We start from the raw sequence: 23641 nt of genomic DNA, 5'->3' as shown, positions 1-23641 counted from the left end.
ATTAGTATCAGTGTAAAGATATGATAACAGTACCATTCTTTCCCACTACACTGTATATAGTGCAGTGTATATGCAGTATGAATCAAGCTAACTGCTCTTATGTATTCAAGCACCTTTCATCTCAAGAAAAATCACAAAGCTAGATCCAGTAATTATCTTCAATGGAATTGTCTTTTTCAAAGAAGATATGAAATTTTTGAAAATCTCTCCTGGGGGGATTGGTTAGCATCTCTTCTACCTCAATCATGATGTAATTATTTATCGCTAGTATATTAAGTTGCTGGAAAATTAAAGGTTTTAACAATCTGGAAACTTACAAAAATATGTGAAATATGTGAGAATCTGTTCTCCAAAAAATATAAATCATATTTAAAAGCACTACTTACAGGGTTAGAAACATCTTTATAGCATGTAGAATTATATCAACAAAATATAAATCATTGTTATGTGTTTGAAGGAACACGGATGTTCCTTCAAACACACGCACCTAAATATTATTTTAAAAGAGCCTAAATTATCAGCAAATACATACGATCATAACAGAACTTATTGCTTAAGTTAAAATTTAGTTTCATTTTCAGTGAGGAGGTACGTTTTCAAAATGTTTTCTCTAGAATGATTTTCTTTATTAAGGCTGGTGCAAATATTTTTTCAGTATACTGTTTGTAAAATTGAAATTGTTTCAACTGTTTAAGCTTATAAAATATTTGATGCTGGTTTGCTTTTCTCTAGGATCTATTTTCAGTATGTGTTATAAGCTGTGCATTTATTCTTCCTTCAATAAATATTTGTTAAGTGCCTATGATGTGCCAGTGTGTTCTTTGTATGTTGTAAGTCATTCTGTGAATAAAGTTTGAGTGAATAGATTTGACCAACAATAAAAAAAAGCATAGTTACTTGTATCTGTGGTATAATTACTTGCATTTTGAAAAATGAGGAAATTGGTTCTCTGTTTCAAGAGAAATATTTGAAATTATCATTCACATGCACATTTCCTAAAATCAATATTCTCTCCTTTCAGAATGACTTCGGGGGTCACAGAAGTCTGGTGAATAAGTGGACAACATTCCTGAAAGCTCGACTCATTTGCTCAGTGCCAGGTCCAAATGGCATTGACACTCATTTTGATGAATTGCGTAAGTAACTCATGATACTGGATAGAGAATATTTGTTCAGACTTTGTCATAACCACCAAAATGCAACTTTTCCTAATTTTGTTTTCAAACAGAGGATGTATTCCTTATGAATTCTAAAGATCCTAAAAATCCAATTGTCTATGGAGTGTTTACAACTTCCAGGTAAACAACTTTTTACTATCTTACTATCAAAGAAACTTCATGTCCTTTAGGTGCTTTTCAGGAATCCATAATTTGGAAAATACATTTTTGAAAGAACATTGGCTTAACCTTTGAGCTGTTGTAGATTCTTGGGTGGCTGATGTTATGACGTAAATAGTTTAAAAAAATAAATTTTAGCAGAAATGTCATCACTGTAAATTGAATGATGAAAAATGTATCATATCCTCAGTATAGCTCTGACTTAAAATTTAAATGAAATGTAGAATATTCTGAAAAGCTGAAATCTGAGCTTTGATCAGACTTTGTAGTGCTATAAACTACAGTGGCAACACTCTTACCTTTCTCTTTTCCTTCTTCCTCCTTCATTCTCTCCCTCCCCTCTTTGTCTCCTCCTTCCTCTTCTCCTCACCCTCCTCCATTCCCCATCTTCCCAAGACACTTGCTGTCAATCAAGCAGCAATTATCTCTTGACTATCACATTCGATATAAAATTTATATTACCTGGAGTTGTTAAAATTAAACAGACATTAATCAATTTCTTCTGACTTCCTCATTACTTAGGGCAGTGGTTCTCAGACATCCATCTGAGCATCCATGTGAACCACCTAGAGATCATGCTAGGCCCCGCCTCCAGAGTTTCCGAATCAGTAAGATTAGGATGGAGACTACTTTTTCTTCTATTATGAAAATACCATTATTAAATTCTGTAAATATTTACTGAGACTTACTATGTGTTAGGTACCATGAAATATACAACTGATGTTACAGAAAAGCAACTGGGCCTCTTTCTTCCCTCACGAAGCTTGCATTCTACCAGACATTGTCTATGTGGAGCAGGTTCCAGTAATAGACTCTTATAAACACATGTTTTTCATTTGATATGTTGTATATGTAATTTTCTATGGTGAAAGATTGGTTAAAAGATAAGCATTCCATATTTTAAGGGTGCATGACTGTTTTATATCTTTGTATAAATACGTCTCTCAAGCCGTATTTATGTAAGTACAATAAAATGGAAAATTGTGGCAGCTCATGGCAAACTTCCAGTTTATTTCAAGTACCTGATTTTTGTCAAGCAAAATGATGGGGATAATTGCTATAATATTCCACTTTGAGTAGGATGTAACAGCTACTAACTTAAAACAATTTTCTGAGTTAGGAAGAGATTATTTTAAATGCCTTCACACAAATCACACTCAGTTACTTGCTCTAATGCTTTTGGTCATTTGGGAGTTAAAAATAATATAATGTGACATATCATTTGACATTAACTATTCATTTTCTGCACCAGTTTCAGCTCCTAAAATGACTTCTTAAACATTTTTGCTTGCTTAAAAGTTCTCTGGTTTCAGTATTCATGATGGAGGCTTAACATAACCAAAGTTTATGTTTTTATTTCTATTGATATCAAAATTAAATATTGCTTTTTAGAAGATCACGTAGTTGTTTTCCCACTGAAGTTTATGTATATTAATGTGTGTACTTCATATCATATGTTGTGTATATGTGATATAAATATATATACTATGAGTATTAATGATGGTTTCAGCTATGTTTCTATTTTGAGCAATCAGAATATGTTCTCTTGTGTATTGCCAAAATATATACACATGACTAAAAAATATCACAAGCACTATTTGAGGTTGAATTTATGTTCAAGTTTTGATAATTGACATCTAATAACATTAATAACCTGGAACAACTTAAGAACAGTTGTCTTGCCACTGTATGAAGATGAAAATCTTTTTTTTTTTTTTCTGTCTCTCTTTTTTAGTAACATCTTCAAGGGGTCAGCTGTGTGCATGTATAGCATGAGTGATGTGAGAAGGGTGTTCCTTGGTCCATATGCTCACAGGGATGGTCCCAACTATCAGTGGGTGCCTTACCAAGGAAGAGTCCCCTACCCACGACCAGGAACTGTAAGTGGTCTAGGTTTTTAAAATACCAGATGAATAAACTTCTCCTGAAGGTTTGTAAAAAGCTGCTACAAGCAGGTGTTAACTATAGATAATGTAAAACAAAGGTACCTTGACCATAAACAAAACAAAGCAGGGATTTTCTATGATATCGTGGAATTCTACATTTAAAAGCATGTTCTTTAGAGACATTAGTGGTTAAGCTCAGTGCTTACCAGTTATTAATAACCATAATTTTTGAGAAATAGAAACTAAATGGGTAGACTTACTTGTTTACTTTTCCAAAAGTGGCTTTCATAGAGAATTGAAACAATTAGGATTCATCTGAACTTGTTCTCCCTAGCTAGAATGAAGGCTTCAAGGATTGCCCATTACATAGGAGGACGAAAAGTTTTAAATCAATACTATTTTCCCATGGGAATGGGACACACCCCTCAAGTAGGTAAGGGAGATATGCAGGAAAATCTCATAGAACAGGGCCTAGATATTTTAACAGACACTGTCTACTCTCGCTGACCGCTCCTTTTTCCCTCCAGCAACCCTGGGGCACATTCAGGCTTGAAAAAAAATTGGAGAGAACTCAAAATAAAACCAGCTTTGAATCTGCAATTTAAAGTAGGGCGAAAAAAAAATATGGTAGGAAGTGAGTGAAGTTAGCAGTGATGGCAGAGGTTGTACAATACCTGCACCCAAGTGCAACTGCTCTAATCCTAAGAATCTTTAAGGAAATAATTTCCCGGGATGCAAAAACTTGTGTTTGAAGTTTAGCCATTGCTGTAATTTTACTTCAGTTTGGTTTATTCTGTTAAATTCAAGTAAGTTACGTTTTATACATTTTATTCAATATGGGGATTTTAATCTTATTTTTCTCTGTTTATGAAGTTCTTTATGGGAAAATTGAAAATTTTGCATTTTATAAATATTAATTCTAGCCGGTGGTTCTTGTGGATACAAAACCTGCGTAGGTTGGGGCGCCTAGGTGGCGCAGTCGGTTAAGCGTCTGACTTCAGCCAGGTCACGATCTCGCGCTCTGTGAGTTCGAGCCCCGCATCAGGCTCTGGGCTGATGGCTCAGAGCCTGGAGCCTGTTTCCGATTCTGTGTCTCCCTCTCTCTCTGCCCCTCCCCCGTTCATGCTCTGTCTCTCTCTGTCCCAAAAATAAATAAACGTTGAAAAAAAATAATTAAAAAAAAAAAACCTGCGTAGGCTTCCAGAAGAATGAACCAATAAGACGAAATATTGATTATATGAAGTAAAATGGGTTTTACGAAAAAGCGCAAGATATTTACTCCATCTCTTAATGGCAGGCTGCTTCTACTTTGTTGGTGATGAGTTTTCTAACCCTATGGCTCGTTAAGGCCAGTGTATTCTAAGTAGGACCTGCCTCTAGGTTTCACTTCGACAGCTTTGGTTTAGTTCCTTCAGCATGCTAGATGGTGTACTGCCATTTGGAGATACAAAGGTTTTGATCTGAATTTGTACTCAGTATATTTGCAATTAAGGATAACCATTGGAAATTACTGTGTGCCAGACCCTGTTCTAAGAAATTTATATTTATATATATTGTATTCAGTAGCACAGTTATTGCTCCCATTTCACAGATGAGGACTCTGAGGCAAAGAGAGGAAGCAGGACTCAGTTGAGGCAGTTTGGTTCTAGAGCTGGTGTTCTCACTCATTATTCAGAATTGTTAAAACATGGCATAAAAAGTCAGCAGTATGCACCAACTGTTAAAGACAGAGGCAGAAAGCATTGCCTAATCTAGGAATCAGGGAGTGGCCAGCAGAAGGGCAAAACACCTAACTCCATGACTAAAATTCATTTGAATGAGTTCATTAATTCTATCAAGTGGCAGCTGAGAATAGCCATTTTGTCGACACTACTGGAGAAAAACATACTAAGTGAAACATATTACGTTAAATAAGTAGCTTTATAATTTACTTGAAAAGTAATCCTTTAAATCCTTTGTTGTATTAGTGTATAATTGTGTGTGTCTGTATACACACACACATATATATACATGCATATATATCCCAAGATAGATGCTCTTCCCGTTTCATAGCAAGTTTATTTATTTCATTTCTCATGAATTATTTATGATCTGTATCAAGGTAATGGCAAAGACCATTGATTTCTCCTAAGCCTCTTATAAGATCAAGAACTTCTATTAATTATAGTTCAGCTCCCAAGCTCTTACATTAAATGACAAAAATTACTTAGGCATAAGACAAAAAGCAAGAGGCTGGAGATGTTTTACTTTGAATGCTTTTATCACATAATTAAATGCAGTGAAAAGAGACACAGTGGAATCTGAATTTTCTCATTTTTGTTTTATTGCCTTATATGGAGTGTTTATAATTCAGAGGCGATATTATGCCAGTGTACTACAGTGCTTCATTTCTGACTCTCTGTAGCCATCATCTGTTCAACTTGTCCACTTGAATTGGTCAGTTTCTTTTTTTTTTTTTTTTTTTTTTAATTTTTTTTTTTTTTTCAACGTTTATTTATTTTTGGGACAGAGAGACAGAGCATGAACGGGGGAGGGGCAGAGAGAGAGGGAGACACAGAATCGGAAACAGGCTCCAGGCTCTGAGCCATCAGTCCAGAGCCCGACGCGGGGCTCGAACTCACGGACCGCGAGATCGTGACCTGGCTGAAGTCGGATGCTTAACTGACTGCGCCACCCAGGCGCCCCTTGAATTGGTCAGTTTCAATGCCATGCAGATAAACACTTTTCGTTTTTAAGTTTATTTATTTATTTTGTGAGAGATTGAGCATGAACATGGGAGGCACAGAGAAAGGACAAGAGGGAGGAACCCAAGCAGGCTCCACACTGTCAGCACAGAGCCCAGTGTGGGGCTCGAACTCAAGAAACATGAAAGCATGATTGGAGCCGAAACCAAGAGTTGGACACTTAACCGTCTGAGCCACCCAGGCACCCCCAGATTATCAAATGCTTTGAATAACACCTTTCCTTACCCTTATAATTACTTTTTAGTGAGAGAGTACTGTTGGTACTTTTTGTGTTGCTTTTTCAGGGTTATGTTAGAGGGGTGACTGGGTGGGTCAGTTGGTTAAGCGTCAAACACTTGATTTCAGCTCAGGTCATGATCTCACGACTCATGGGTTTGAGTCCCGCCTTGGGCTCTGTGCTGACAGTGTGAAGCCTGTTTGGGATTCTCTCTCTCCCTTTCTCTCTGCTGCTCCCCAACGCACACATGTGCTCCCCCTCTCTCTTTCTCAAAATAAATAAACTTACAGAAGAAAAGAATAGTTTATGTTGTCTCTTAGCTTAACAAGAGCCTTTGCATTTTAGCATGATGCCCTGGGGGGAAAATTTATCCAAGAAAATTTTTCTGAGATTCTCTAATCTGATTATTAATTGGATTTAGTTGTAACATATTTCATTTCTTATTCCAAATACTTTATCCTATCAGTAGAATATATTAGTTGCCACTAATAGAGCATCAGACTCCCATACACTGAATTCATTAGATGCATTTGTAGTTTTAGGTAAAAAATGGTGACACAACTAAATCCCATTGAGACTTAAATTACGTTTAGGAAAAAAATACTCTATATTACATCTATTAATTTAAGTAATATTATTTTTTAGTTTATCAGTTACTTAATTTTAAAGAAATAATGACAGGTTAGATTTAGTTTATGACCATTGAGGTTACAAATTATTATATAATTTGTAATTATATTCATTATATTTTAATCAAAAGCTATTCTTCTCTTTATCTTAATAGTGTCCCAGTAAAACATTTGGTGGATTTGACTCTACAAAAGACCTTCCTGATGATGTTATAACATTTGCAAGAAGTCATCCAGCTATGTACAATCCAGTGCTTCCTATTAATAACCGCCCAATAATGATCAAAACAGATGTCAATTATCAGTTTACACAAATTGTGGTAGATCGAGTGGATGCAGAAGATGGCCAGTATGATGTTATGTTTATTGGAACAGGTAAATGTTTTTAATTTTAGCCCTGAATTTCCTTGTAGACCGTTAACTTACTGAGTAAACTGAGAACTGAGGGAAGTTTTTAGAGTCGCTGTCAAGATAGAGTTAATCTCTAATAAATGACTAAAAAACCTGAACATCCACCATGACAATGCGTTATTAAAAAGTAATAATTTGAGGTATATTAATTTAAACAAAATCTCCTTTTCAATCAAAAGTTGATGAATGCAATCAAGTAAGGCTAATGATTAGGTAAACAATGTCTAGAAGTGAATCATAACTCTTTTCTGTCCATTGACTTTCTAGAACAAAGATGTATTTTCAAACCATGCCTAAAACTCCCAAGATATTCGATAATGTTTCTGGGCTATATTGATGCAAAATTACCTAACTTTAAAATTATCATGGGGCGCCTGGGTGGCTCAGTCCGTTAAGTGTCTGATTTCGGCTCAGGTCATGAGCTCACGGTCCGTGAGTTCCAGCCCTGCATCGGGCTCTGTGCTGACAGCTCAGAGCCTGGAGCCTGCTTCGGATTTTGTGTGTCTCTCTCTCTCTGACCCTCCCCCATTCATGCTCTCTCTCTGTCTCAAAAATAAACAAACGTTAAAAAAAAAGTATCATAGGGTGGAAATCTTGTACAAAATAAATTTTGGCAATAAAATTTGTTTAGTGTTTTTGCCATACAATGGGAGAAAACAAAACAAAATAAAAATTTCATCAGTTGAAGAACAAAATGGACCATAAGAATCATCAGATAAATTTTAGGTTCATTTCTACAGAAATTTAACAATACATTTTTACTAACTCCATGATTAGAAACAAACTTTTTGCATATATATTTTCAGAATGAATCCCATTGTATTATGACATATTTTCCCCCTACTCTCTTTATTAATACTATTTTGAAAGCACCAGTTACAAACCTGAAACTTGCTATTTAGGGTCAGATTCCAAGGCAATAAATTCCTAGTCTCCATTAGCATTGTTAACTGACATAAATCAGTGGGAAGCAGAGTGACTGCTCCACTGAAACCTTGTATAATAGCATGTATATTCCCTTGGTGAGAAACAGAAAAGAAAAAAAAAATTAATTAACTACAGGGGAATGGCAACTGTGTGGTAAGTGCCTTAAAGACTTAAAGTCTTATAATGAAATTGTGAAATACTTATATTTTCAGGTGTAACAGTGTCAGGTTCTGAGCAATAGAGTGCAGTTTACTTTTATGAGTGAGGACATTTACCAAATTGTAGAATCCCAAAGAGACCCCAAGTTTGATAAAAGTCAGTGAATTCCAAGTATCAACTTCTGGTTATATAAATCTTTAGAAAGTGTAAGATGATAGTATTTGTCTTCAGTAAATATTAGTTTACCATTTAATGTCAAAGTATAATTAGATCTATCTACAGAGTAATTAAGTTTATTCAATAATGTCACACTTACCTTTTTTTTCACCTCTGGCCTAAACATGTTGAGAAGTCCCTCACTCACTGTCAGTGAAGCAAAAGCTTGCTTCCGGCTATTTGACCAAAGAAATCCAATCATGAGTTTTTAATTCCTTTTGGACACAGGCTATCTTTAAAGGGACCAGTTTCATGAGAATGTTGAATGTCTGAAGATGCGGATGGCTATTGGTCAGTACAGACCAGGGTCATCTGTCAACAAAGTAAATTGATTATAGTAATTTTATCTTTTAACTGGGTTGCACATCACAGTGTATTGATCCTAGTTGAGTAATCTGATTCAATTTGTGTGAAATTGTTTGAAATACTACTCAGTAAAACTAGATCTGGAACACAGATAAAGTTATGTTTGGATACTGGAAACCCATCAGAGGCACTGAGTAGATTAACCTAATTTACCTTTAATCTTTGGTGTTATGAGTAGTCTAAAGTCCTATAAACATAAAAGTAACCTCGTAACAGAGGGCACTTTTTTCACTTTACAAGGGATACACTAGCAATTTTTCTTTCTTTCTTCTTCTTTTTTTTTCCTCACTAGCAACTTTTCTTATCTCACATAGCACATCATATTGATGCCCCAAAAATGGCTATCAATGGTTATTCACTGAATACAGTAAATGATTTTTCTGGTGTGGCTTATTCTTTACTGGTATGATTCTTCTTTTCAAATAATGAGTCAGTTGAACTTGATTAAAATGAGCCAGTTGAAGCTAAAAATAATTGATCAGCTGATCAGAACTGGAATGTTGAAGAGTCCATACTGGAAAAATAATATCTTCTAAACATAATTTAGGGTAAAAGCGACAGCTCTTTTCCTTGAAACAACTTGTCTTTTCACAATGAAAATTAGAATAAACAATCCTTTAAATCTCTATACAATGTATTCAGTTTAATAGTTTTTATGATATATGCTCTGGAATTTAAATTTCTTTAATACTCTAAAATTGATTATTCAAGACATTAATCAGACCAGTTTGTTAACCAAAGTTGATTAATCAATGTTGAGCAACTACCAGAACAAGTAATCCAAGGTGTTTATTTTGTGAAATCAAGTTATTGTCATTCATCACTTAATGGTCATTGAGTGTCTTTAGGGGCCTATAAGTACTACAGGCTTCCAGGTGCCTGGGGGATGAGCAGCAGGTTCTGAGGCTTCACTACTTCTGTTGCTGGACAACATTCCTTGCATTTTGCATCTATATTAAATCTTCACAGGTAGTCCCAGATTTCACAACAAAAGTGGAAAAACTTGCTATATCAACTGGCATTATTTTTTTTTTTAGTTTTTTTTTTTCCTGAGACACCTGACAATAGAGATTAAAAATTAAAAAATATATAATTCAACCTACTGATTAGTATGTGTGTATGTGTGTGTGTGTGTGTATGTATATATATGTGTGTGTGTATGTATATGTGTATATATACACATATATATACATTTAATTTTGCAAGTTCAGGATAAAACCATCTTCAAAGCTTCATATATTTCTGAAAATTCAGCTATTTTCATTGCACAGCTATGTTCACACTTTATCTAGTTGCATGTAATGCATTTGAATATATATTTTACCAGTGTTGTAACAAAAAAAAAAAAAAAAGGGAAGACTGAGGTCAAAATGTACTTTCTGGTCAAATACTATTTCCATTCATGAACATTAACCTTTGTTCAGATCTATTTAAACTGTGTTCTCCTCCTCCACTTTCTTTCAAAGATGTTGGGACCGTTCTTAAAGTAGTTTCAATTCCTAAGGAGACTTGGCATGATTTAGAAGAAGTTCTGCTGGAAGAAATGACAGTTTTTCGGGTGAGTGCTGCTTAATTTCAAGTGTCAACAAGTTCACTTGTATGTCTTTCCCCCAGGACAGCTGCACACTGAACTTGGTATGGACAAGTAGTCTAGCATACCCTTCTAATTAGCTTGTCAATTAGAAAGCCAGACACTAGTCAAAATAAACCTTGAAACTTTCAATGCTAGTTAAATCTAAAAATGTAAAGAAATATATTCTTGGCTCATATTTTGTTTTCTCAATAATAAAATATGTGATTTACATTTTACACTATTTATGTAGGTTCCCTCACTGAATAAACTCATGTTGCTCCCTGCCCCCCACCCCCCAATCTCCTCTTTCATGCTTTAGGATATAACTGGAATGATAGGTAACTTCCATGAGTGTATTAAGAGAAAAATACACTCAGAATGATAGGGGAATGAAGACATTGCAGTCACTTTTTTTGGCTTATTCATGAATTGTTTTATCATATTTTCTTAAAGAAATAATTTGTTAGCAAAAAAAGTTTGAGGTGTTTAGATCACCGGTGACAAATTTGTTACGGGTTCCTAGTCTACACACTTAAGGAATGTATAGATACTTGTTCCTTTGTCCAGGATCATGGACGGCCCGGGTAAATTTATATAGGACTGGGGGTAGAGGCAGCAGATTATGGGTTGAAGTGAGAACAGAGAACTGAAGTAATATAACATACACCATAATGCCTGTTGTTTCTTTTAGATAACGTGCTAATAGGGGAGAGTGTAAATCTAAGCACACCTTGATATGAATTATTTATGAATTTTGACAGGGAAATAGATGCCTATAAGAAGTGTTATTTCAATTTTTTATAAAAGAATAATACAAACATTGAGACATTTATAATGGCAAAATAAAGTGGAATTAGATGACAAAAAATGAGAAAACATCGGATCTAGTCTCACAACTTAAAATTATCTCATTTAGTCTCCAGGTGTTCCAGATACTTTAAATTTGTCACTTGTCTTAAATATTTTAATTGTGAGCAAAGACTTCCTAAGACTTTTTGTAGCCCCATATTTCTAGACCATTTTGTTTAATCCGGTAGGGCTCTTGCTCACTATTCAGTAACATTTTGAAGAGAAAGTAGAATATGGCAAGTTCTTAATATATATTCACATAATTAAAATTATGATTCGCACTGAAACAAATCACTGGTGAATCAAGACATAGGTATCCTATAATAACAACAAAACAGTGTTCTGGTGGAAGGACTTTAGGCTCTTCAGTCACATCTACATAGCATTTTTTGGAAACACGTGTATGGGCTCTTTGAGCTTCCCCATCAGTGAAATGGCTGATTTAATACCTACTTCACAAGGAAGCTAGGAATCTGATTTTGGCTCAGGTCATGATGTCACGGTTTGTAAGTTTGAGACCTGCATAGGGTGAGCTCGAGCCTCGCTTCATCTGCACACGAGCCCCTCTTCGGGTGAGGTCATGCCCTCTTTCAGGTGAGCTCATGCCCGCTTTGGGTGAGCCCACTTCTCTCTCTCTCTCTCTCTCTCTCTCTCTCTCTGTCTCTGTCCCTTGTGGGATTCTTTCTCTCTCTCTCTGCCCCCCCTGCCCCACCCCTCACTCACTTGTGCCCTCTCTCTTTGTCAAAACACAAAATAAAACAAGGAAGCTAGAAGAATTAGAGACCCTTACATAAAGCATCCAGGGTAGTTCCAGGTACCATGCTCAAAATTTTATTAATACATGTTTATTGTTTTAGAGTATTATTCATGCTTATTGTTTTACGTTGAAAGTAAGCCACATTTCCAGTAGACTTTTCTATTAATTTTTGGATTAAGTCTTGAAAATAATAAATATCATCACAATCCTATTCTGACTTTTAAAATCATATATTTTGGCCTTACTTTATGTCTATTATAGAGTAATAACTAATCACTCTTGTTCACTAATCACAAACTTGTTCCTGTTTCAGTTTCAGTATTTATACATTGATACACTAGCCTATGAATTAAAAAATACATTTATCCAAATGGACTGTATTAACAACATAGAGTCCATCTATGTTTACCAAATTACAAGCACTAAGAGGTGAATACGCAGCGTGCTGTCTTGTGTTCAATAGCACACAATTGTTGTGTCTCTGGAGCCTAAAATATGTTTTCAACCAGTATCTATTAAATGAATGAAGGAATCAGTATTTTTTTTATTAAAATCCAAGTTAGTTAACATATAGTGTAATAATGGTTTCAAGAGTAGAATTGAATGACTCATCACTTACATATAACACCCAGTGCTCACCCCAACAAGTGCCCTCCTTAATGCCCATCACCCATTTAGCCCATCTCCCCCCAACACCCCACCAGCAACCCTGAGTTTGTTCTCTGTATTTAAGAGTCTCTTACAGTTTGCTTCCCTCGCTGTTTTTATCTTATTTTTCCTTCCCTTCCCCTATGTTCCTCTGTCTTGTTGCTTAAATTCCACATGTAAATGAAATCATACGATACTTATCTTTCTCTGACTGACTTATTGTGTTTAGCATAATACCCTCTAGTTCCATCCATGTTGTTGCAAATGACAAAATTTCATTCTTTTTGATCACTGAGTAATACTCCATTAATCAGTATGGGTGAGAAAATGAACTATGAGAAATTAAAGATTTGTGGTATTCCTCAGGGAGCCCATACTCAAAGTGAGGTGCCAGAATATGTAGAAAACAGACCGGAAATAGCAGCAAGTTATCCCATTGATTATATCCCATAGAATTCTCTAGCGGAAAGAAAAAATTTTTACCAACTCTCTATATTTAGAAATTTATATCACAAATGAAGTTATAGGAGATACTGAAATACTATGTTAGCTTAAAAATATCTTTATTAATTCCAGAAACTCTTACTTTTGTATTTGCCATGGTTCCTTTGTGAGTTTCCCTTTAGTTGTTTTATATTTTATTACCTGTGCCTCTAGGATTTTAAGTCTGCATTTCACATCTCAGCTATGTTCTTTAGTACATTACTAAAATTCTAGTTTAAAAAGGTGTTAATGTAAGCTAATCTGTTAAATGATGTAACAAAATCTTAAAAGGTTGAAAGCCAACAATCTTACACTCACAAATATTTAATATCTATTAGATTTTAATATCTTGCAGTTTCCAGGGAAATATGTAACTGAATTAAACCTATGATAACTACTGAGTGACATTTTTGTGGTTTTTAAAATATCATCAGAAAGGTTACTAATCATTCTGTAACAGATATAAGTAGGTAATATTATGCTGGTATGGAAGTGATTTTTTGTGAGTTAATGATTTTGTAAAAAGATTGCCACCTGGGACACATCTCCTTCCATAGATAAATGTCCCAGTTCTCTCCCATATTCTATACTATGCATTATTGTCATTGTTATTTCTTTGGCACTCAAGTAGACAAAACATATTTGGGCAGAGTTTAGAGAAATGTTTACTTTTAACATTCTATTCTATCAGGCAGAGTTCATACATATATTATGGTCTAGCAATTGGAATATTTCACTGTCAAACTTTGTTTAATTTTGTAGTGGGAGGAAAAAAAAACACAACACATTAAAGCAATTGCTATATACAGTGAAACAAGCAGAGATATGTTACAGTTTCTATATTTCTATTTAAGCCTTACATGTCATTCCATTTAACATAAAATAAAATTAAAAAGTGTTAAGCTGAGCATAACAGTATTTTGACAAAGTAAATAGACGAGGAACAAATTTAGACTCATGTTAGTATCTGATACTCTTGGATTTTAATGTCAACCAACAAGTTAATTTTACCAAAATATCATCTCTAGGAGACCATATTCATTATGTGTCCGTGCTACGCTGAATAACCAAACTTCATATAAAAGCCTGAATTAAAGTCAGTACTATAGCCTTTGCCATCTTGAGATTGGTTTTAGGAAAACACCCTGGCTAATCACAGAACATTTCAGTGGTTTCAGTTATATCCAAGATACTTTTTTTTATTCTGGGTGAAATAAAATACCAATCAGACTATAGAAAGAAAAATATCCCTCGGTAATAAAAATTTCCATTTTGGAATAAAATTTTAATAGGTAATAAGAGGTGAAATAAAATTGGCATTGGTATAAGACTCGAGAAATGACTTTAAATTGCCGTTACATATTCAAAATGGTATTGAAGTACTAAGATGCAAACTTAATTCCAAATATTACTTGGAATCATAAATGTGTATTTGGACCATACTTACTATGTGATTCTGAACAACTTGATTAAAGTCAAGCAAGCCTCAATCTCAAATTTTTAAAGTTTTTTAAAAATTAATTTTACTAGGGGCGCCTGGGTGGCGCAGTCGGTTAAGCGTCTGACTTCAGCCAGGTCACGATCTCGCGGTCCGTGAGTTCGAGCCCCGCGTCAGGCTCTGGGCTGATGGCTCAGAGCCTGGAGCCTGTTTCCGATTCTGTGTCTCCCTCTCTCTGCCCCTCCCCCGTTCATGCTCTGTCTCTCTCTGTCCCAAAAATAAATAAACGTTGAAAAAAAAATTAAAAAAAAATTAATTTTACTAGTAAATTAATATTACTAGTAAAGTATTAACAATAGCTATTGTTAACTAATTATACAAATGAAAATCTCTTTAAAATTCTTGAAAAAGCCCATGTCTATAACTTACTTAAAAATATTCAAAAGTTGTAAACCTAGACATTTGCTGATTTTCACTTTACTCAGTATGGGATCTTCTTTCCTGCAAGGAAGGTTTTACTTTTTGACAGAGGAGTGTTACATCAAGAGGCAGTGCATTTAGCACCACCGGTTTTATTTATAGTCCTATTGACTGCAAAGGATTGCAAGGTAGTTACATTGATAACGCATGCATTTTAAACTCAATTTATGCAATGTTCCATGAACAGCTGAGCTAACAAATGAAAGAGTTTAATTTTCATTCAAATGTAAAACATAATTGATGCTTTCCAAAACCTAGTCTATTAACTCATTCTGAAGGAACGTCCACATGCTTTAGCATCCAGGGAGTTATGTCAGATTCTCCTGGGATCAGCAGGTTGAAAAGCTCTGCAAGTGAGAAAGTTTAATAAGGACTGGATTAAAATATCTGCAAAAAATAAAAAAATAAAAAAAATAAAATAGAGTAAATTAAAGTCATAGAAAATCTTGAAAAGATGCTAAGTTTTTAATTTCATTTTTACTTGAACACTAATTAACTTTGCAATTGAAACCGGTTTCATGAAAAAATGCTTATGAAGCTACATCTGTTTTAAATGGAAGTCATATTCACCACCAGCTCTTTCTCAGAAAAAGAAGTATAGCTTATTTAAATGGATTTCATCTTAATATATTGTCTATTAAAATTCAACAGCGTACAGCAAATAGCACATTCTATTCCAAACTGTTATTAATTTCCTGGCCTAAAAGATAAATAAAATTATTTTAATTAAGAGATCCTAGGATCTTAATTTAAGAATTTTGAAATCATAATATGTTACAATAGAGTTTGGTTGTATATTAGGGTTTGTTTTGTTTTACAATTTGTGTATGAAATAATTTATTTTCATCTACTTATAGATGTTTAATTTTTTTTGTCAGTGATCATGAAATGCCTAAATATTAATCAGGTTCCCATTACATAGTTGCACTTAGGTTTTTACAAGAAACTAGACATAGCTAACTTTCACTTCAACTATACTAGCATTAGTTCTCTATCCCAAAAGCACTTTCCTTGCACTTTGGCTGTAAAATTTATTTCATGAAAGTCTACGTGAAGTTAGCTGCTTACATAAGTACATAACTATTTCTCATGTGAAACTGTTGGAATGGAAGAAGTTGCTGCGGAAAATTTTCCTAACTCCTTCAAATTGTCTGTTTGGGTTCATTGATTCCAATACTATACAGACCTAAATACAGTAGGCAATTTTGTCTTTTAAAGCTGAAAATCTGTGATGAATTGTCCCCTTGATTTTTGTGATTTGATGGTACCAAATTTTAAAGATATGTCCGCAAAGAAAAAATTGGTGGGTATGCGAAGACATCATAGCTGTCTTTCTGACTGATCATCCTATAGAAAGTTCTTATTTTTAATTTCACTAATTTATGCTATGGAAATGGGAAATAATGGGAAATCTCTAAATTGTTAACTTACATCCTAAGTCATTTGTTTCATTTGTGTCTCTGGCAAGTTGTCTTAAATTTGGTAGGAATATCCTGTGATCAGTTTAGATATCTTAATTTGAAGTGAAAATCTGCAATTCTGTAGCATAGAGGGGGTAATTAAAACCACAAGAGTGGATGAGCTACCAGGAAAAGAATGTAGCATCCAAAGGAGAGTGGAAAGGAGCAGGCAAGGGAAGGCAAACAGATGAGGAATGGCTGAAGGACGAGAAGACTGTGAAAAAGGCTAAGGATAAATAGTGGAGCTGTAACGCATTGGGCTCCTGGGTGGCTCAGTGGGTTGAGTGGCAACTCTGCATTTTATCTCAGGTCATGATCCCAGGTTTGTGGGATCAAGCCCCACATCCATCCAGCTCCGAGCTGAGCCTGGAATCTGCTTAAGATTCTCTCTCTTTCCCTCTGTTCCCTCTGCCCGTCTTCCCACTTTGCTGCCACTTTGCTCATGCTCTCTTGCTCTTAAAAAAAAAAAAAAAGAGAGAGAGAGAGTTCCAAGGCATAATGAAATTTAATAGAGGAAGCAGTCAAAAAGAAATGAGCGGTCAATAGTGCCATGTCAAACAAAAAAAGTCCAGTAATAATAATATAGACTGAAAGTGTTCATTCACTAATACAGCTCATTAGTGATTTCTGCTTCTAAGAATCATAGGCCACCTCCCCAGGGGAGGGGATAGCCTCTGTGTGCTGAGAAATCAGTAACAGTGAATGGGACATGAACAACGCAATACATATTTTGAAAGATTTTTCAGCTTAACTTAAAAGATTAAGGAAAGACCTTTTTAAAAGATGCCTGTCTTTATTTCAGACAAATTACGTGGAAGGAACAGAATGTACTGGGGAAAGTGGAAGAGATAGAAAGGAACTGGAGAATTTAGTAGAGCATTAATTCATTTATTCATTCACTAGCTCATTAATTCATTCATTTAACAGATTTTATTGAGAACTTACAAATACCAGAAACAATCCCAGGTGCTAGGAATGTGGCAGTGAATGAAACAACCAAAACCCCTGTCCTAAATTCCAGTGAGGGGCAGGGGGTAGTGAGGGGTGAGTTCTGGAGACAAACTAGAAAAAGAAATAAGAGATGCCTCCCCTGTCCCTCCTTATACCCTGCTATCCCTACCTCCAACACAGCCTCACTGTGTGTGCCCCAGGACTTCTCTGACACCAGGCAAAAGGACAGGAGTCACAACTGGAAGTATGGGAGATTTAACACCCCCATGGACATCTAATGAGTAGTGGAATAAATCAGTTGTTTTCTTGGTATAAATCTCAGTGGACAATTTTGAGAGTAATCGTCTATTGTCCTCAGATTTTCTCTCAGTGGTGACTTCCATAACACATCTTTTTTTGACTTTTTCTCCTTCTTCTTAAACCTTAAGTCCTCCTACCCCCTACCTACAGATAAGAATTTACCTCAACACTACTTTCAGGTGTGACAGGAAATTCATAAGACACAAGATAAATGTTATATTTATATCATATATATGTTATATACGTAATATTTATATACACATAAATGTTGTATGTATATATATATTTCCAGATTGTGATGAGCACAAGGGAAAAAACCAAAGCAAATAAAGAATATGAGCAGTGTGTGTGTGTGCCTGTGTGTGTGTATAAAAGAGAGACAGAAGGAATGAGGGAGAAATTTGAATAAACACTGTGCGCCAAGCACATTCGTAAAGTACTTTACATTTATTAACTCATTTAACCTTTTCTTCAATCCTACAAGGAAGATACCCTCATATTCATTTTTCAGAGGCGAAAACTGAATTACAAAGAGGTTACATACATCCCCTGCTATCAAACTTTTGGCCAGGTTTGCGTTACTATTTGAGTCTATGCAGTTTGGCATCAGAATCCAACTCTTTACACTTTGTTCAGGGTCCTACCTAGTGAGGCCTTTTAAGATTATTCTCCCACCTGTGCCTCTTTTTTCTTTCTCATCAGCCACCTCTGAAACCCCTAAGCAATAGCGTTCTTAGTGTTTAGTTTGTCATTGATGAAAGATACGATGGAGTACAGTTCAAAGAAAGTAAATCAGAGAGAATATAAGCAATTATGTTCAGGTGAATAGGTTGTTGGTGGTCTAAGTTAACCAAAGAAAGTTATTTTTTATAGCAATTATCTGTGTTCATGATAGGCTTCAGTAGAACACTTAACAAATATATTGGTGGTCAATACTTCCCTAGTTATCATTTTTCTAGATTAGCCTGTTGATAGAAATTGAAGAGATCTTGTGCTCTGACAAAAATGTACAGTGTAGGCCTTCATACAATAAGCAGTCAGTTTGAAAAAATAAATGTTAAAAAAAAGGTTTTTTTTTAAATAAGCAGTCATTTTGATAATAATAAAATAATCTTATTCTACCTGAGCTCTCACAGTCCTTGACAGCTGGAAATGCCTAATACTATCAGCTTGTCAGTGGTGTTATTAGGAGCTGGCCTGGCACTCACAGGCCAGTGTTCTCCATGTGAGCATATACATTCTCACAGAACACCAGCGTCCTACAGGCCTACTCTGAAACCGTGATGAATCAAGAAAAAAGCAAGACTATTCTATAATCACGTCTGAAAACAGATCAGAGTGTAACCATTTCCCAAACCACAAAAAATGATCAAATATCCCCCTATCCTGCTTATATGAGTAATTGCTACTTCTTTATTAAGTACTGCTCTAGCTTCATTCTGTTTTTCCTTCCTCCTAAATAAGATGTACAAAGAGACCTAATCATACAGTTACCTGTGCTCTCTGCAGCATCCCATGCAGAGCAAACCCCACTTCCTTGAGTTGTCCCTCAAATCAACTAACAAGTGCCCAAGACATAGGCATCCTTTCTAATACTCTCTTGCTGGGCAGTCCTGTAGTTTCCCTTACTGCAGTGAGCAGTAACCCAACTTGATCAACTATGAGTATGTTACTGATAATCTTAGACTGGAGGACATTAACATGCCCATGTTGACTGCTTCACACATTTAATGTCCCTCTTTGCCGTATCCTTCATGTATCTTATTTCCCAATTATATTGCTTCTTGTAGGCACTGGAGTGAACTCTCTGAGAGCTAATGTTGGTGTTCTATGTTAATTAATATTAATAAATGACTTTTCCAATTGACCAAGCAGTTCACATTTTCTTTCTCTTCTTCAGGAGCCAACTACTATTTCAGCAATGGAGCTTTCCACTAAGCAGGTACTATTGTTACGTATTACAGTCAATATTCTATATTTTGTTAATTTTGTGTTTCAAATAGATAAACATTTATGATTCAGCACATTTTACAGATTTATTAACAATAGATGCAAAAAAGAGAAAAGAAAGAAAGCTTACAATAAGCTAGTAGAATGAAAATGAAAGATAATTTTCATTGTCCCATGATTTTGACCCTTCTCACATTCCTATAAATATATTTCTTTAGATCATTATTTGTTGCAAATTTTCATTTATAGCATTTATTTTTGGGGGATTGTAATATAATTTGCTTAATAATTATTTTAATCTATCCTTAAAAATGGCATTGGTGGATATTTCGGGCTATAAATAAGTTTATAATTTAATTTAATCTGCATGTATAAACAAATACATTTTACAAACTAATAAGTTGATGCACTGGACTGTATATGTTTGCAGGATCTTAACTCAAAAGTTCATTTTATTTTTTCAGCAGTATTGTGTGCTAGAAAAAACATTTAGTTTGGCTACATATAAAAGGAAAACACCAAAACAGTCACTGCCAAATGATGTTATTAAACTCCATGAATTCAGAAGTAAAGGGTAGCATGTTAATAGTCTTTGCATTCACATTGAATGAATGCTTTGGCAAGACACTTAAGAAACACAAATGACTTCTAATGCTAAATTATATGTACAAAAACAAATATAATTTTAACTTCTAATAAATTATCTTTCCCCCATAGATGTCGCATAGCCTTTCTATTCAGTGTATCAGTGGTAACTTCAAAAAAACAAAAACAAAACACACACATACACACACAAACAGAAAAACAAAAAAGACTTGGATACTGGGTTGAAATTAATTATTAAATAACCTACCAGAAAAAGCTAGAATGGAGTAGGAAGTCCTTCACTGACTGTTCTGAAAACCTGTATACAAAATTGTTAAATATGAGAATCATTCAGCTAATCTTAGTCCTGAATCATTTACATGTTTTATCTCTGACTGTGCATTATCCCTTTTACAAGACACTAAAATACTGTGCCATTAAAACTCAGCGTATATCCTTTCCACACTTACATATCAAAATAGATTGATAATCTCTGAGATATTTACAGAAACTCAGAGTGCAGATATTATTGACCTGATACTGTTATCTTACACTTCACAAGTATGTGTTCACCTGTTCTTGCAATCTCAAAACTGTCAAATGTTGGCAAGGAAATCCGGGGATTTCCAGAATGGAAGCTAGATTGGGATATTCTTCATTTAATGATTTTTTCAATTATTTATTTGTTCTCTACTTGGCTTCATAGCTGATCTTAATTACACTACCTATAATTTTATAAAATATTTCTTTTTATTTAAGTATTTTTTAAGTACTTTAAGAATTGCCTATTAAATGCAACACATTTCACACACACACACACACACACACACACACACACACACACACACACACACCTAAAACACCAAAAATACTGTGTTTAAAATACCATGATACAAGAGGAGTATTCCTAGCCTTCATTTTCGATTATTAGAAGTTTGATTGCATTCAGATGTGAATCAGTTTTACTCATGCTCACAGAAACTTTAAAAGTGAGCCAGTAGTTTCAAGAGGGGCAAGCAGTGTTGCAACCAATTTTCTGGATAAATAGATTCATCACCTGCTTATGACCCGAAACTTGTTAAGGAGGATAGTGAGAAAGCCTGTAGTGATGTTAAATTGGGCAGAAAAAAGCACATCAGGGTACTTGCTAGTGACTGGATTATGCTCACTGGGGCCTGCAAGCCTCCTCTATATTCCGCTTAGATAGCGTGATTAATTTTGCAGTTCTTTAATAGTACAGCAGAATACTTGTAAAATGAAAATGAGACTCAAGTTGTATTTAATTTTGGGCATTTTACCACACTTGAAGTTTTCATTACAGTAATTTTTGGTTTTCTCTTCTTCCCATGTGTTCTTTCTCTGGTTTTCTCCTAAAGGGATATGACAGATTCAGATACTGTTATTTACATAATAACTCCTTTCCAAATCAAATGTCATAATCTTAAAATTTTGCAAGTATGAATTTGTTTATGCTCCTTAAGAGCTATTGACCAAACATAGAGACCTTTTGATTTGATATGCCCAACTTAATCAGTAGCTTTTTAAATAGTTCCGACCACAGTACAGGGGTCAGCAAGTCCACATTCACCAGTGCCAGTCATGCTTGTGGATATTGGTGCTCCATTTTACCTAACTTAATTGCTGCAATGTTACAAGTTTATTCATTTTTTTTTATTGATTTGAGATTGCTTGCCTTCAATACAATCTAAGTCTGTTTGGTTTTTTGTTTTGTTTTGTTTTTCAATGATTTTGGAAGAGAGATATAAAGGACAGGAAGGGAAAAGAAGTTCCTTCCATTAGTTAACTTCTTTGTTCATATTTTTCAAATCATGGTCAACTGTTGTCACATGCTGTCTCTGTAGATGCTTTAAGAGAAGTACAAATCAATCTAATTTTTTCTCAACAAAAAACTTAACAATACTTCATCTTTTCCTCCCAAGGACTTCAACTACTGCTTCTTAATTAGCCATGGTTTGTAGGATCTTTCAGTGCAATAATAAAAGATGAATATAATAAGAAGTTGAGCATCCAGGGGCGCCTGGGTGGCTCAGTCGGTTGAGCATCCTACTTTGGCTCAGGTCATGATCTCACCCCATCTGTGGGTTCAAGCCCCGCGTCCGGCTCTGTGCTGACAGCTCAGAGCCTGCAGCCTGCTTCAGACATGTGTCTCCCTTTGTCTCTGCCCCTCCCCTGCTCATGCTCTGTCTCTCTTTCTGTCAGAAATAAAACAAACATTAAAAAAAAAAAAAGTTGAGCATCCACAGTATATACTGTATTCTATACGCTATCTTGTACTAGAGTATTGATACAAATTGTCTTCACTACTGGAAGGGAAGAAGCAATATGCATCAGCATAATGGTTTTAATAATGGTTTAGTTTTATTGTATTACATTCTCCCTCTTACTCCCCTATCTTTTGTTAAGATATAAGTTAGTTGGCTAGCTTTAAGCGCAGAATTATTTTCTATGTAAGCACTTTTTATAACCCTAGTCACTTCATAGATTCTAGTAGATATATCAATCTTCATTCAGTTTATGTTTATTTATATGTGTGGTTCATCTTTGAATGTCCTTTGTAAATGCAATTTTAATTATATCCATTGCTATCAGGAAATTTGTAATATTTAAAAAAATTTTTTTAATGTTTATTTCTGAAACAGAGACAGAGCATGAGTGGGGGAGGGGCAGAGAGAGAGGGAGACACAGAATCTGAAGCAGGCTCCAGGCTCCCAGCTGTCAGCACAGAGCCTGACGTGGGGCTTGAACTCACAAACTGTGAAATCATGACCTGAGCCGAAGTCAGTCGCTCAACCGACTGAGCCACCCAGACGCCCCAGGAAATGTGTAATATTAAAAGAGCTCACCATGTTTCAGAGACCAGCTTTTCTATAACATCTTTTTCCTTTATGTAGTGGGGAAATTAAAATACACTTTTGAGGTCTTTTCCATGTGTACTGTTACATGAATCAGTATTTATACAACTTTTATTTAAGGCTTACGATAATCATTCAGTCCTTTAGTGCAATAAAAGCGAGCTGTAATACTGATTACAGTAAAATGTGGAGAAATCACAAAACAATCTTATTTGTATTTTATTTTGTATGTACATACATTTGCAACATTTTGTAAATGCTACATTGGGTAAACTTTGTTAAAGGCACTTTAAAAATTGTGCTGAAATCCTGAATTAGTTGCTACCAGAAAGTTTTTCTGTGTATTTTACTTCATTTGGTAATTGTAAATTCACTGAGCGCAATAACATTGTAGAATGTCTG

The 23641-nt window shown here is 34.9% G+C and overlaps 1 protein-coding gene across 4 annotated transcripts in view; it reads left to right on the top strand.

Moving 5' to 3' along the window:
• Positions 1 to 23641, top strand: part of SEMA3A (semaphorin 3A) — a 467148-nt gene that overhangs the window by 419831 nt on the left and 23676 nt on the right. For all 4 annotated transcript variants that reach the window (XM_045494648.1, XM_045494647.1, XM_045494649.1 and 1 more), the window contains 6 exons: positions 1022 to 1136; positions 1229 to 1298; positions 3073 to 3217; positions 6969 to 7188; positions 10359 to 10450; positions 19732 to 19773. In XM_045494648.1, coding sequence (XP_045350604.1) covers positions 1022 to 1136; positions 1229 to 1298; positions 3073 to 3217; positions 6969 to 7188; positions 10359 to 10450; positions 19732 to 19773 — 684 coding nt within the window. The remainder of the gene's footprint in view (positions 1 to 1021; positions 1137 to 1228; positions 1299 to 3072; positions 3218 to 6968; positions 7189 to 10358; positions 10451 to 19731; positions 19774 to 23641) is intronic.

This window comes from Leopardus geoffroyi, chromosome A2 (genome assembly GCF_018350155.1).
Source record: "Leopardus geoffroyi isolate Oge1 chromosome A2, O.geoffroyi_Oge1_pat1.0, whole genome shotgun sequence".
NCBI lineage: Eukaryota > Metazoa > Chordata > Mammalia > Carnivora > Felidae > Leopardus > Leopardus geoffroyi.
The sequence above is the reverse complement of the archived record's forward strand: the minus strand, read 5'-3'. Positions and strand labels throughout refer to the sequence as shown.